We start from the raw sequence: 12,768 nt of genomic DNA on the forward strand, positions 1-12,768 counted from the left end.
TCTGACCCATCTAAAAATTATCCAAAACCAGCTAAACATCCAGTTTATGCAAAAATAAATAACAGGATCCAAGAGTTGTCCAGGAAACCGAATATCTCAACACAATCAACTCAATGAACAGCAAAATAGATTAAAACATAAACTTTTAATTATAATCACCATAAATATCACCCAAGCAAAACAAAATAATGAAAAAAAATGAGGCACTATACAATTCAGGATCCAGCTGGAAACCATGCATAACAGAAATTGGGGCAAAGACTTTGTGGGCAAAAAGAATCAACCCAAACAGGGTTTGGTATCTATTCATGCGCTAAGATGTGATTTCTACTATACCTAGATCACTGCTGGATCCTGAACGTTGGTAGATTTGATTGAATGACAGCAGTTAGTTTTTTTTATTTTGGCAATATGTATGGTGATTTTTTGGTGATCATAAAGAAAATTTATGTTTTTAATCTCAGTATTTTGAAGCTATCCCCATCTGAAAATGCCTTAAGTGAAATCACTTCCAGAATGAGATTTACCTGGTTGAAAGAGAATGTTGCTGATACAACTCCAATGAGAACATTGAGCACATCCTTCACCAGCTCGGACTCCTTTAGCATCACATGTGCTGGAGTCTGCATAATTGTATTACTGAGGATTTGTAGATTACCCTCATAAATTTTATACATCTTGTCAAAAGCTTCTCTGCCGGCTTCAGTGAGGTAGGGATCTTCTCTTTTACCTGGAGGACTGCAGCAGAAATGTATTAGTCTACTGTAATGTTGCAATTCTATATTTAACAATAAAGGTAAGACAAAGGACTGAGCCAAATGAAACTTGAAGTCTGAAGTTGCTTAAATGTACCACATTTTTTATTTATTACTACTGTATTGGGGGTGTTGTGAACAGTTTTGCAGTATACTTTATTAATCCTTTCACTGCCAGGGGCTTCCAGATATTTAGCATCTCTGGTAGCCAGGGCAATAATCATACTTTTGAGATAGACAAAACCGAAATTGCAATGTTAAAAAAAAATGTATACTAACCCCCTACCTACTTAATATTTCACACATACAACCACCTTCATGCAGCTTTGCAGAAAACAGAGGTTATAAGCAAAAATTGCATTAAAAAAATAATCAAATTTGCCACTGGAGTGAATGCTAAAGCAATCCATTTCTGGAAACAAAACAGAGTTTCCAAAAAACTGCAAGATGTGAGCAATTCATACATAATATAGAATATATACACACAGTTGCAGATGGTAAAGAAACGCCAAAATTACAGAAATACGTTAACCAACTTTGTTCATGCAAATTAAATAGGAGCTTACATAAGAATAGCATTTTCAATCCCCCTATAAATATTGTAACTTTAATGATAATTATAATCTGTGTAACTAATGTGATAACTAGGGCCAGTTTCATATTGGTGTAACATGGCTGCTTTATTGCTCACATTATGGACATAACCTCAAATTCCTGCGGTTCATCATTTCTGGTGTTAAGAGTCATAATTCTAGATCTGATGCCATACTGGAAGTACAGATGTCACGCCTGTGCTGTGGGTACAAAAAAAAAAAAAATGGCTGCTATTATATCCATCTGAGAGCTGCCAAAAACTGGGATTTTATATGGTGACATTCAATGGCTCAATATGGTTACTATGAAATCCCCTGCACTCAAGGCTTGGATCACCGGGTCGTTCTTCTACATATCCCCTGATGAGCACTTATGTGAAACGCCTTGGGAAGGAGACATAAATAGGCTGTTAGGGTCAGTTTTGGGACCATTTTGTTCTATTTTTGGGGTGACAGGGTGTTTCAGTATTGTTTTCCTCTACCCAATGTGTTTCCCTTGCTGATGATAAGCTGTGTGACCCTAGTGTGTGATGCTACATTACCTACTGGAACTGGTAAGAATGGTCCATTATTTGTAATACAGCTTTTTTGTGGATTATGGGGTTGTTTTTTATTGAGACTCAATAAATGTTATGTTTTACCTATTGTATATTTGAGGAACTGTGCTTACTAATTGAAGTACTATCTGTAAAAGAATTAGAGATATGACTAGTTAACAACACAGTTGGGAATGTGATTTTACATGAAGCAAGAACTGACTGTGTTGTTAACTAGTGATATCTCAGGTTCTGTTATAGCTACTTCAATCTTGGCCACATATAAAAGCTGAGAATCTCAAGAAACATTTTTCTAGGTAGTATAAAACCAAAGATACAGCCATTTGTACTGACACACCACCCCTTTGGTAAATGCTTCCACTCTGCATATTTTCAATACAAATGTGTAGTACTTTTCCAAGTAACAGCGTTTTTAGCAGATTGCGATGGAGGATGTTACAGCATGGAAAATTAGATATGATAAAATGTATTACAAAAATGGTCACCAAACCCCTCACAAAAAGACAACATTGAAAAAATAAAATAAACTGGGAGTTACACTTTAAGGCAGGAGCCTCATGTAACGTAAACGCCACAATTTTACAGTACCTGCAAAGTGGATGAGATTCTGGTTAATCCCATGCACACATTGCAGAAAAATATCTGCAGTGGACATGCTGTGTTTTTGTAAATCGGAGCATGTCAATTATACCTACGGAAATGCTAACATTTTCCAGATGTAATTGAAGCTAACAGTCTCCATTGAAAAAACTCTTAACTTTCTGTGAAAAGCATTGCAGGAAAAACCATGATGCATTTTTGTCATGGATTATCCCATAGCACTTTTTGGATGCGGCCTGCTACGTGGGGCCTTAGACTAAAGTGATTTTCCCTGATTTTTCTATCATGATTGTGTGACATCAATATCTGATTGATGGAGGGCAGTCACCAATCAGCTGCATGGTCCAGAACTATACAGCCATAAGAGCATGGCTCAGGACACTGCATAGTGGCCAAGTCATACTATTACAGCTCTGTTCCCATTCAATTCAGTAAATGTGGAGCTGCAGTAACATCGCACATTCATCTTAACACTGCAGCCTCTTCAAATAGCTAAACAGTGATGAAGCGAGTGTCAGAGTCCCATAGATTTCATACTAATGACTTGTACTAAGCATAGACCATCAAGATCCTAGTGCTGAAAAAAACTGTTAATAAAGAACGCCAACAAAGCTTTTCCAATTCAAATACACAGAGCTCAACAAAAGTATTTAAATAATATCTTTTCCACAGCATTATACAATCAGAAATGCTCAGTGATAGCTTTAAGGAGTTGGCCACTTTCAGACCAATATTGACAAACAAATGTACAATACAAAGATATACAATTTTCCAATATACTTTCTGTATGAATTCCTCACGGTTTTCTAGATTTCTGCTTGCTGTCATTCATTCTGTTACTTCTAGAGGATAAAACTCTGACCGTGGTCATGTGATTTACGGTCCATGGTCATGTGATGAGTACACAGGTGCCGCTCGTTACAGTCACAGCACAATAATCAGACATCTGCCTGGTAATCAGCTGTGCACCTGTGTGCTCATCACATGACCATGGACCGTAAATCACATGACCATGGTCAGACTTTTATCCTCTAGAAGTGACAGAATGAATGACAGAAGGCAGAGATCTAGAAAACCGTGAGTAACTGATACAGAAAGTATATTGGAAAATTGTATATCTTTTTCTTGTACATTTGTTTGTCAATATTGGTCTGAAAGTGGCCAGCCCCTTTAATGTTTTTATATAACATGCCTATTAAGTAAAAAAAGAAGATATGCATAACTTACAATCCTATTCTTTCCCAACAGCGGCGTTTACTAGGACCATATGTGAGGATGGCCTCCCACAGATCAATATCAGGAGTGACACTTGGTTCTGACTGGGAATCAGGAGTCATATTTGATGCAGACTGGAAACCTTCATCTTCAGACTGATCAATACTTTGTGGGACCTAGAGGCAAGAAAATTGTAATGCATCTTGCACATCTTTAATATTAAATGGCAGGGGCGCACAGTATTTAGGGACCCTTAATGATACTTTAGCAGCTGGTTAAAGGGGTTGTGCAGGACTTTGAAAACATGGCTGCTTTCTTCTCAAAAAGGGACATCACGTTCGTTGGTCACATGACCATGCTGCAGGTTCATTCTCATTCATTTAATAGGACGGAAATGTGGCATTGCCATATGACCAACCAACATGAGGTTACTTTGAGAGGAAAAAAAGCAGCCATATTTTCAACCCCTTTAAGATCCATAAATGTAAAAATGTATGATGCTGGAGTTATTTTAGAGTGGTATTATGTTTTTGTTATTTTTTTCAAGTTACCCCCAACATGCTTATGCACAGCTGCTCCATTCACTTTATGGAAATAGTTGGAGATAGCGAAGTGCACCGTTCGTCTGTCTCACAGAGCATGAATGGAGCAGCAACACCAAAGCTCAACATGCTGATCCATTCAGATGTCATTGTAAGATGCCAATGTAAGCCCCACTGCATACTAAAATGGCCCCACCTCTGGTGCACACTCTCAAAACAATACTGAATTTCTGAATGTCTTCACTTCATGATGGAAATGATGCCTTTGTACTCATCTAAATGGAAGTCCCTGAAGCAAACTGTAAAGTAATGTGAATGAGACATATGACTGCATGTTTTCCCATGTAGTTCTGCAGGGACACAACCTCTGCCATATTATAAGCAAATAGTGAAATACATCACCCTAAGGCTCCCACATTAAACTACATACTAGAATTCTATACAACAAAAGGAAAAGGTACACTGATGTATATTATTGTGATGGAACAGGAAAAGGACACACTGTTGGCTTCTATTGGGTGAACAGGGGCCTATGAATACTTTCCCAAATACACAACAAAAACTATATGAAAGCACCCTTTAATCCATAAACTGGACCAATATCCACATCACGACATGAAACAGTATAGTGTGTGTCTATTCTGAAGCCATAACTCAGATTTACACTTTTCTCAGATGTTAAACACATTGCGCATGTCTGCAAATACTTTTTTTTTTTTTATAGTTATGCATAAGGTCACCACAATACACACAAATACATACTTTTATGGCCAATCCAGACAAATCAGCACTGTCCGGTACTGGAGGCAGATCCAATTTAATATCCATGTCATTTGTTCGAGTGTGAACGAGGGCTCCAAAAAGTGATACACGAGTTTCCTTCTCAAACTTGTCACTAGTGGAAAAGTTCTGAGAGAAAAGACCTATAGCTGGAAGACCAGTGCCCGGTGCAGCCTCCATAAGCTGAAGAGTATTGTTGATAGTGCTGCTTATGTCACACTCTTGGTAAGCCAAGAATGTCCCAATGTCAGCTTCAAATACACTAACATCATAATAGTCATAGCCTTGATACTGTGGCTTCCTGTCCACATACTTATTGTTTTGAAAGAGGTCTCGTTTTGGTGGAAGAACCTGTGGTGGACCTGTTCCTGCAAGATCTACCAGAAGCTCCAGTACGGCGCACAGATTTGTGAAAATTTCACCACTAAAGGTTTCCACATGTTCCAGCAGCTCCTCTAGACGATCTGCCTCTGAAATCATGCCAGCAACACGCAAATTAAAGGACAGCATTAACAATTTATTTTTCACTGGTAACTTGGTTGGTTTAGACTGCAGTTTACGAGTCTCCTCTTGGTACAGATGGATAAAGAGAGTGTCATAGGCCAACCTCTTGAGCTGTCTTTTGGTCCTCTTCTTGCTTTGGCTTCTAATACCCAGGCCAGTTATCCATGGGAACCCCTTCAAGTGCGATTCGCAAAGGTCACCGAAGAGCTGAGTGATGCTATTCATCTTGAAGACTTCCCAGTTAACTCTCAGGAACAGACTTTACTAATCTTCATGTTAACAGACAGTACGAAGAGTTAAATCTGAAGAAACAAGCGGTACAAAGTATACATTATTAAACTATCACTACTAGAAGTCAGCAAGAAGCACTATGACCACATAAAACCACAAAACAGCAGAACAAGGGAACTTTTAATAAACATTATTATTTCATGTAGAGCATTTTCTATCATTTCAGAACCCTATTAACATGTCAAAAGTTTGGACTGGCTGGGACCTGAATGCTGAGAACCCCACCAATTAATGAAAAATGGGCAGAGGTGTTACACTGGGTGTTGTGCTAATTTGGCTATGTAAATAGAAAATTCTCACGGCCATGAGAATATGATATCAAGCCTTAACGGAACGCCGATGCACTGCTTAAGCATCCAGTTGTGGCTAGACTGCGGCAAAAACGTCGGTGATGGAAAATGTAGAGGAATTCATCTTCATTTTTCGCCACGTGAACATATAAGATGTAGAGAAAACGAGGGGAAGGGAGGGGCATTTCAAACAGTTATATCTCAGATATTATAAAACATACAAATTTGATTTTCATGTCATATGAAAGCAGAGATTCTCAGTAACAGTGATATCTTTATTATTTCCAGAAATATTACTGGTTGAAAACACATTTGGGATTAAGATATTTATATTTCTAATACAGCTGCATATAAATATCCCAATCCTGACTGTGTTTTCAACCAGTGATATCTAAAAATAATTTAGCACTGTAAACTTAATGTCATACGAAAAAAATGAATCTCCTCTTTCATATGGCACTTTTATAATGACATTTTTTTTTATCATGTCCAAGATATAATTGTTTGAAGTGACCCTGCCCAACCTTCATTTTCTCTACATCTTACACAGCCTCCTACTCCCATACACAGTAACATTTAGTGTGAAACAGCTCTCAATAGAGAAACAAGATAAAGAGTAAAAAAAATGCAGGATTTCACAGAAAGGATCCAAAATTAGTTAATAAAGAATATTGCAAAATGTATTTAAAGAGGGTCTTTCATGTCCTCTGGGCAAATGCGGTGTGATACACTGCTAGAAAGCAGACAGTGGGCTGAATTCAGTGCACTATCGGCTTTCCCGTTCTGTGCTCCAGCTGCAGAGCTATCGGTGCTGTTACCGTAGCTCTTCAGTGTCAGAAGGGCGTTTCTGACAGTCAGCCAGGAACGCCCCTCCTCATGGTAGCCTCTATTGCGCTGTACTGTGAGAGGGGGAGCATTCCTTATCGCCCTGGGATGACACTGCGCGGTGAGGAATGTCCTCCTACTCTGGATAGTGCTTGCCCATAGACGAGTACTGGGGAGGCATTCCTCACCGCTCAGCGTCATCCCTGGGCAGTAAGGCACGCCCACTCTCACTGTACAGTGCAATAGACGCTACCGTTAAGAGGGGTGTTCCTGACACTGAAGAGCTACGGTAACGGCACCGATAGCTCTTCAGCGGGGACACTGAACGAGAAAGCCAATAGTGCGTTGATTTCAGAGCACTGTCAGCTTTCTAGCGGTGTATTACTACGCATGTGTCCAGAGGACATGAAAGGTCCTCTTTAAGATACAAAAACTGCCTCAAAAAAAAAAAGTCTGAAAGTTTAGTTACACTTAAAGGCTCTATTAGACAGAACAATTTAACAGCCAATTGCAGGGAAATAACACGTGTTTAAGCATTCGTTTCTGACAACTGGCCTGTCTAGTAATATCAACAAGAAACTGTTCACTGGGAATCCAATAGCAGAACATCTCCCTGTCTAATAAAGGCTTTGATGCCAACAGACAATTTAAGTGTATGAAGGGGCAACAATCTCTTTACCGACTGTTCCCTCATGGCCTCTACCTCAGACTGATGCAGAACAAGCGCTTATCGGTGCCTGGTCAGAAATCTCTCTAGGTCCAATAGGACTTCTGACCTTCAGATGATGATTCTAGGTAGTGACAGGTTTACAGTAGTGTGGAGCCACTTGAACAATATAATGAGGGACAAGACAAGTAACAATTCCTCAGCGTAAAGTTATTAAAAATGTAATGCTAGCTGCAACTGGTCACATAATCTTCTGTGCTGTGGGGTCTGAGCAATTCCCTGAGACGACATGGTGACAACTTGTGTCTATAGTGAATAGAGAAACCAACCTTCAAGACCCCATCACAGACCTGAGCCATGCAATTAGGTTAGAGGATTGCTGCAATAAATATTAGTTATGATATATTGTTACCATACTATATAATAACATGCAGGTGAGCTATACATTGTAATGGTATGGTCTGCAGCAGCAGCAGCATGAAGCGCAGAGGAGTAGAACTATAACATAATATACCTGGACATGCATGGATACAAGGCGGGTGAGGTGCCTGCTCATATCTAGCTGCAGGATATCACTGGTATGGTAAAGCCATGCTCGCCCTCAGCTCTATCCCCGCTGCTACTAATTCTGCCGCCGCGCTCCATTCCAATCTACTTCCGGGCTCTGTCACAGGTCCGCAGGCTGTTTCCGGGAGCAGCGGCTGGTTGCTTAGTAACACAGCTAACGCCGGCTCTCAACCAATAGCTCTATGTTTATCTAGGATGTCGCTAAATTGTACGCCGGATACTGTACCGGGCAGAAACAATGTTACGGTTGCGTCTAGAATGGAGTTCCTCCTGGTAGGTCCTCCCTCCAGCAACTCCAATCTAGTCACCTCACTAGTGAACGGGCTAGAATGGAGTTACTGTAGGGAGGACCTACCAGGAGCAACTCCAATCTAGACAATTCAGTAGTGAGGTGACTGGAGGCAGGAACTACTAGAATCAACTCCAATGTAGACTGTTCAGTACTGAAGTGACTAGAATGGAGTTGCTAATAGGAGCTGCCGCCAGAAACTCCAATCTAGTCACCTCACTACAGGAGCAGCTAGAGTGGAGTGTCTATAGGAAGGAGCCAGAACTGGCCAAGAGAGACATTGTATATGATCCTATTAATATTATAAATGTGAAAGTTTGTGAGTTTGAATGTTTGTGGGTTTGTGTGTTCGGATGTTTGTTAGTCAATCACGCAAAACCCGCTCGACCGATTTGGCTGAAATTTTCCACAAACATAGTCACTAAACTGGATTGCGCAATAGGCTACTTTTCGTCACAATAGCGCACATACGTTTGTGCCAGGACCCCCACAAAACCCAAACTCACACCACCATCTCTGCAATCTCACACACTTTGGACCATAGCAAGCCACAAAATTCATATTGCCCTCTGCAGCCTAGCCCCTAACCCCACACAATCTCATATACATGTACTTTACCACTTTGCCCCTCACCTTAATGATACTCCAGGAGGTTCTCTTTAACGCTCCGGAGCAGCCATGTTTGCCGACCCCCACCACTCTGACAATCCGCGACACCGCCTATCCATGTCAATAAATGCAAAAAAAAAAAAAAGTTTAAAAAAAGTAAAAAAAAATATAAAAACAAATAAAAAGGATTAAAAATTCAAATCACCCCCCCTTTCCCTAGAACACATATAAAAGTAGTTAAAAACTGTGAAACACATACATGTTAGGTATCCCCACTTCCGAAATCGCCCGCTCTACAAAGCTATACAAATATTTTTCCTGTTCGGTAAACGCCGTAGCGGGAAAAATGCTCAAAAGTGCCAAACCGCCGTTTTTTCACTGTTTTGATTCTGATACAAATTTGAATAAAAAGTGATCAAAGCAATAACATTTCCCGAAAATGGTAGAACTAAAAAGTACACCCGGCCCCGCAAAAAAAGACGCCCTATACATCCCCGTACACGGACGTATAAAAAAGTTACGGCTGTCGGAATATGACGACTTTTCAAAAAAAAAAAAATTTTAACACAGTTTTGGATTTTTTTAAAGGGTCAAAAAGTAGATAAAACCATATAAATTTGGTATCCCCAGCATCGTAACGAAACACAGAATACAGGGGACATGTCATTTTGGTTGCACAGTGAACGCTGTAAAACCAAAGCCCGTAAGAAAGTCGCAGAAATGCATTTTTTCGTCAAATCCACCCCATTCAGAATTTTTTCTCTGCTTCCCAGTACATTATATAGAATAAACAATGGTGGCATCATGAAGAAAAATTTGTCCCAGCAAAAATTAAGACCTCATATGACTCTGGGAGCGGAGAAATAAAAAAGTTATGGGGTTTAGAAGGAGGGGAGTCAAAAACGAAAATCAAAAAATGCCATCGGCGGGAAAGGGTTAACTTCAAATACTTCTGTCCCAAAGTCACTATGTAAAGTTTCTCACAACACCGTATAGCAGCTCAAATACAAGTTAACTTCAACACAAAAGTCTCAAGTATTCTCTGAATTACAGCAAAAACAAGATACAAAGTTACATTTCATATCCCATACCTTATACACACTACGAAAACCTTACCCGCGCCTGTATCTACCCACTTCTACAATCACCGCAGACGAAGTCGCGGGTACCAGCTAGTATATTATAATTGTGAAATGTTTGTGGGTTTGGATGTTTGGCGGTCAATCACGCAAAACCCGCTCGACCGATTTGGCTGAAATTTTCCACAAACATAGTTACTACACAGGATTGCACAATAGGCTACTTTTCGTCACAATAGCACACATACGTTTTTCCCAGGACCCCCACAAAACCCAAACTCACATCACTATCTCTGCAATCTCACACACTTTGGACCATAGCAAGCCACAAAATTCATATTACCCCCTACAGCAGAGGTCAGCAACCCCTGGCACACGTGCCAAGAGTGGCACTCCTGCCATATTTCACTGGCACACCAGCAGCACAGGACCTGCAAGAGTTAAATGAAGTCGGAGCGTCCCTTCAGTGCTCTGCTAGAGCTGAGGCATAAGGACACTCCCCTTTGAGAGGGGTGCAGGAAACCAAGGGGGTGGAGCTTAATTGCTCAGGTCTCTGCCTGCTATAGTGATAGCTCCTGCCGTCTGCATCCTGCAAAAGTTCCCGAGGAGGAGAGGAAGCTGCTAGCAACGTGAAGAAACACACAGGTCCCTTCCTTTACTTCCTATTCTCATTAATGTCAGGCATTTGGGGTTATTAGTTTAGTGTTAGTAACTCCATGTGCCTCACATTAATAGGAATAAACCCCATCATGTCCCTCATATTAACCCCTTTGTGCCCCATATAACGGTTACTAATATGTGAGACATATGGAGGTACTAATAAAAGACCTCAATAATGAAGATACTTAATTATTACCTCCAAGTCTCTAACATATCAGTAACTCTTACACAATGGTTAATGTGAAGGACATGATGGGTTACTAAACTGTCATGCACAGGGCCAGACTTTATGTTGCTTGCTCAAGAGTATCCTATGCGCAAAACTTACATGTACTGGCGGAAAATAACGAATCATACAATGTCGTATATCGAAGTATATTAACCTGAAATACCTCTGTCCCAAACACACTATGTACAGTTTCTCAGAACACCGTATAGCAGCTGAACTACAAATTACATTCAACACAAAAGTCTCACGTATTCTCAGATTTATAGCAAAAACAAGATACAAAGTTACATTTTATATCCCACACCTTATACACACTACTAAAACCTTACCTGCGCCTGTATTTACCCACTTCTACAATCACCGCAGACGAAGTCGCGGGTACCAGCTAGTATATATATATATATATATATATATATATATATATATATATACAGTCCTATGAAAAAGTTTGGGCACCCCTATTAATCTTAATCATTTTTAGTTCTAAATATTTTGGTGTTTGCAGCAGCCATTTCAGTTTGATATATCTGATAACTAATGGACACAGTAATATTTCAGGATTGAAATGAGGTTTATTGTACTAACAGAAAACGTGCAATATACATTAAACCAAAATTTGACCAGTGCAAAAGTATGGGCACCTCAACAGAAAAGTGACATTAATATTTAGTAGATCCTCCTTTTGCAAAGATAACAGCCTCTAGTCGCTTCCTGTAGCTTTTAATCAGTTCCTAGATCCTGGATGAAGGTATTTTGGACCATTACTCTTTACAAAACAATTCAAGTTCAGTTAAGTTTGATGGTCGCCGAGCATGGACAACCCGCTTCAAATCATCCCACAGATGTTCAATGATATTCAGGTCTGGGGACTGGGATGGCCATTCCAGAACATTGTAATTGTTCCTCTGCATGAATGCCTGAGTCGATTTGGAGCGGTGTTTTGGATCATTGTCTTGCTGAAATATCCATCCCCGGCGTAACTTCAACTTCATCACTGATTCTTGAACATTATTCTCAAGAATCTGCTGATACTGAGTGGAATCCATGCGATCCTCAACTTTAACAAGATTCCCGGTGCCGGCATTGGTCACACAGCCCCAAAGCATGATGGAACCTCCACCAAATTTTACAATGGGTAGCAAGTGTTTTTCTTGGAATGCTGTTTTTTTTTTGGACGCCATGCATAACGCCTTTTTGTATGACCAAACAAGTCAATCTTTGTTTCATCAGTCCACAGGACCTTCTTCCAAAATGAAGCTGGCTTGTCCAAATGTGCTTTTGTATACCTCAGGCGACTCTGTTTGTGGCGTGCTTGCAGAAACGGCTTCTTTCTCATCACTCTCCCTGACAGCTTCTCCTTGTGCAAAGTGTGCTGTATTGTTGACCGATGCACAGTGACACCATCTGCAGCAAGATGATGCTGCAGCTCTTTGGAGGTGGTCTGTGGATTGTCCTTGACTGTTCTCACCATTCTTCTTCTCTGCCTTTCTGATATTTTTCTTGGCCTGCCACTTCTGGGCTTAACAAGAACTGTCCCTGTGGTCTTCCATTTCCTTACTATGTTCCTCACAGTGGAAACTGACAGGTTAAATCTCTGAGACAACTTTTTGTATCCTTCCCCTGAACAACTATGTTGAACAATCTTTGTTTTCAGATCATTTGAGACCGGGCTGTCCATGCTCGGCGAACATCAAACTTAACTGAACTTGAATTGTT

General features: G+C 40.2%; 1 protein-coding gene across 1 annotated transcript in view; it reads right to left on the reverse strand.

Moving 5' to 3' along the window:
• The window catches only part of TUBGCP6 (tubulin gamma complex component 6), a 38,121-nt gene extending 29,943 nt beyond the window's left edge, over nt 1-8,178 (reverse strand). Inside the window, exons 1-4 of the mRNA XM_075274166.1 lie at nt 8,134-8,178; nt 5,025-5,848; nt 3,733-3,896; nt 528-738 (exon numbers count right to left, since the gene is read on the reverse strand). Of these exons, the coding sequence (XP_075130267.1) occupies nt 528-738; nt 3,733-3,896; nt 5,025-5,771 (1,122 nt within the window). The 5' untranslated portion in view covers nt 5,772-5,848; nt 8,134-8,178. The remainder of the gene's footprint in view (nt 1-527; nt 739-3,732; nt 3,897-5,024; nt 5,849-8,133) is intronic.
• Between the last annotated feature and the right edge of the window lie 4,590 nt (nt 8,179-12,768).

This window comes from Leptodactylus fuscus, chromosome 5 (genome assembly GCF_031893055.1).
Source record: "Leptodactylus fuscus isolate aLepFus1 chromosome 5, aLepFus1.hap2, whole genome shotgun sequence".
Classification (NCBI taxonomy): domain Eukaryota; kingdom Metazoa; phylum Chordata; class Amphibia; order Anura; family Leptodactylidae; genus Leptodactylus; species Leptodactylus fuscus.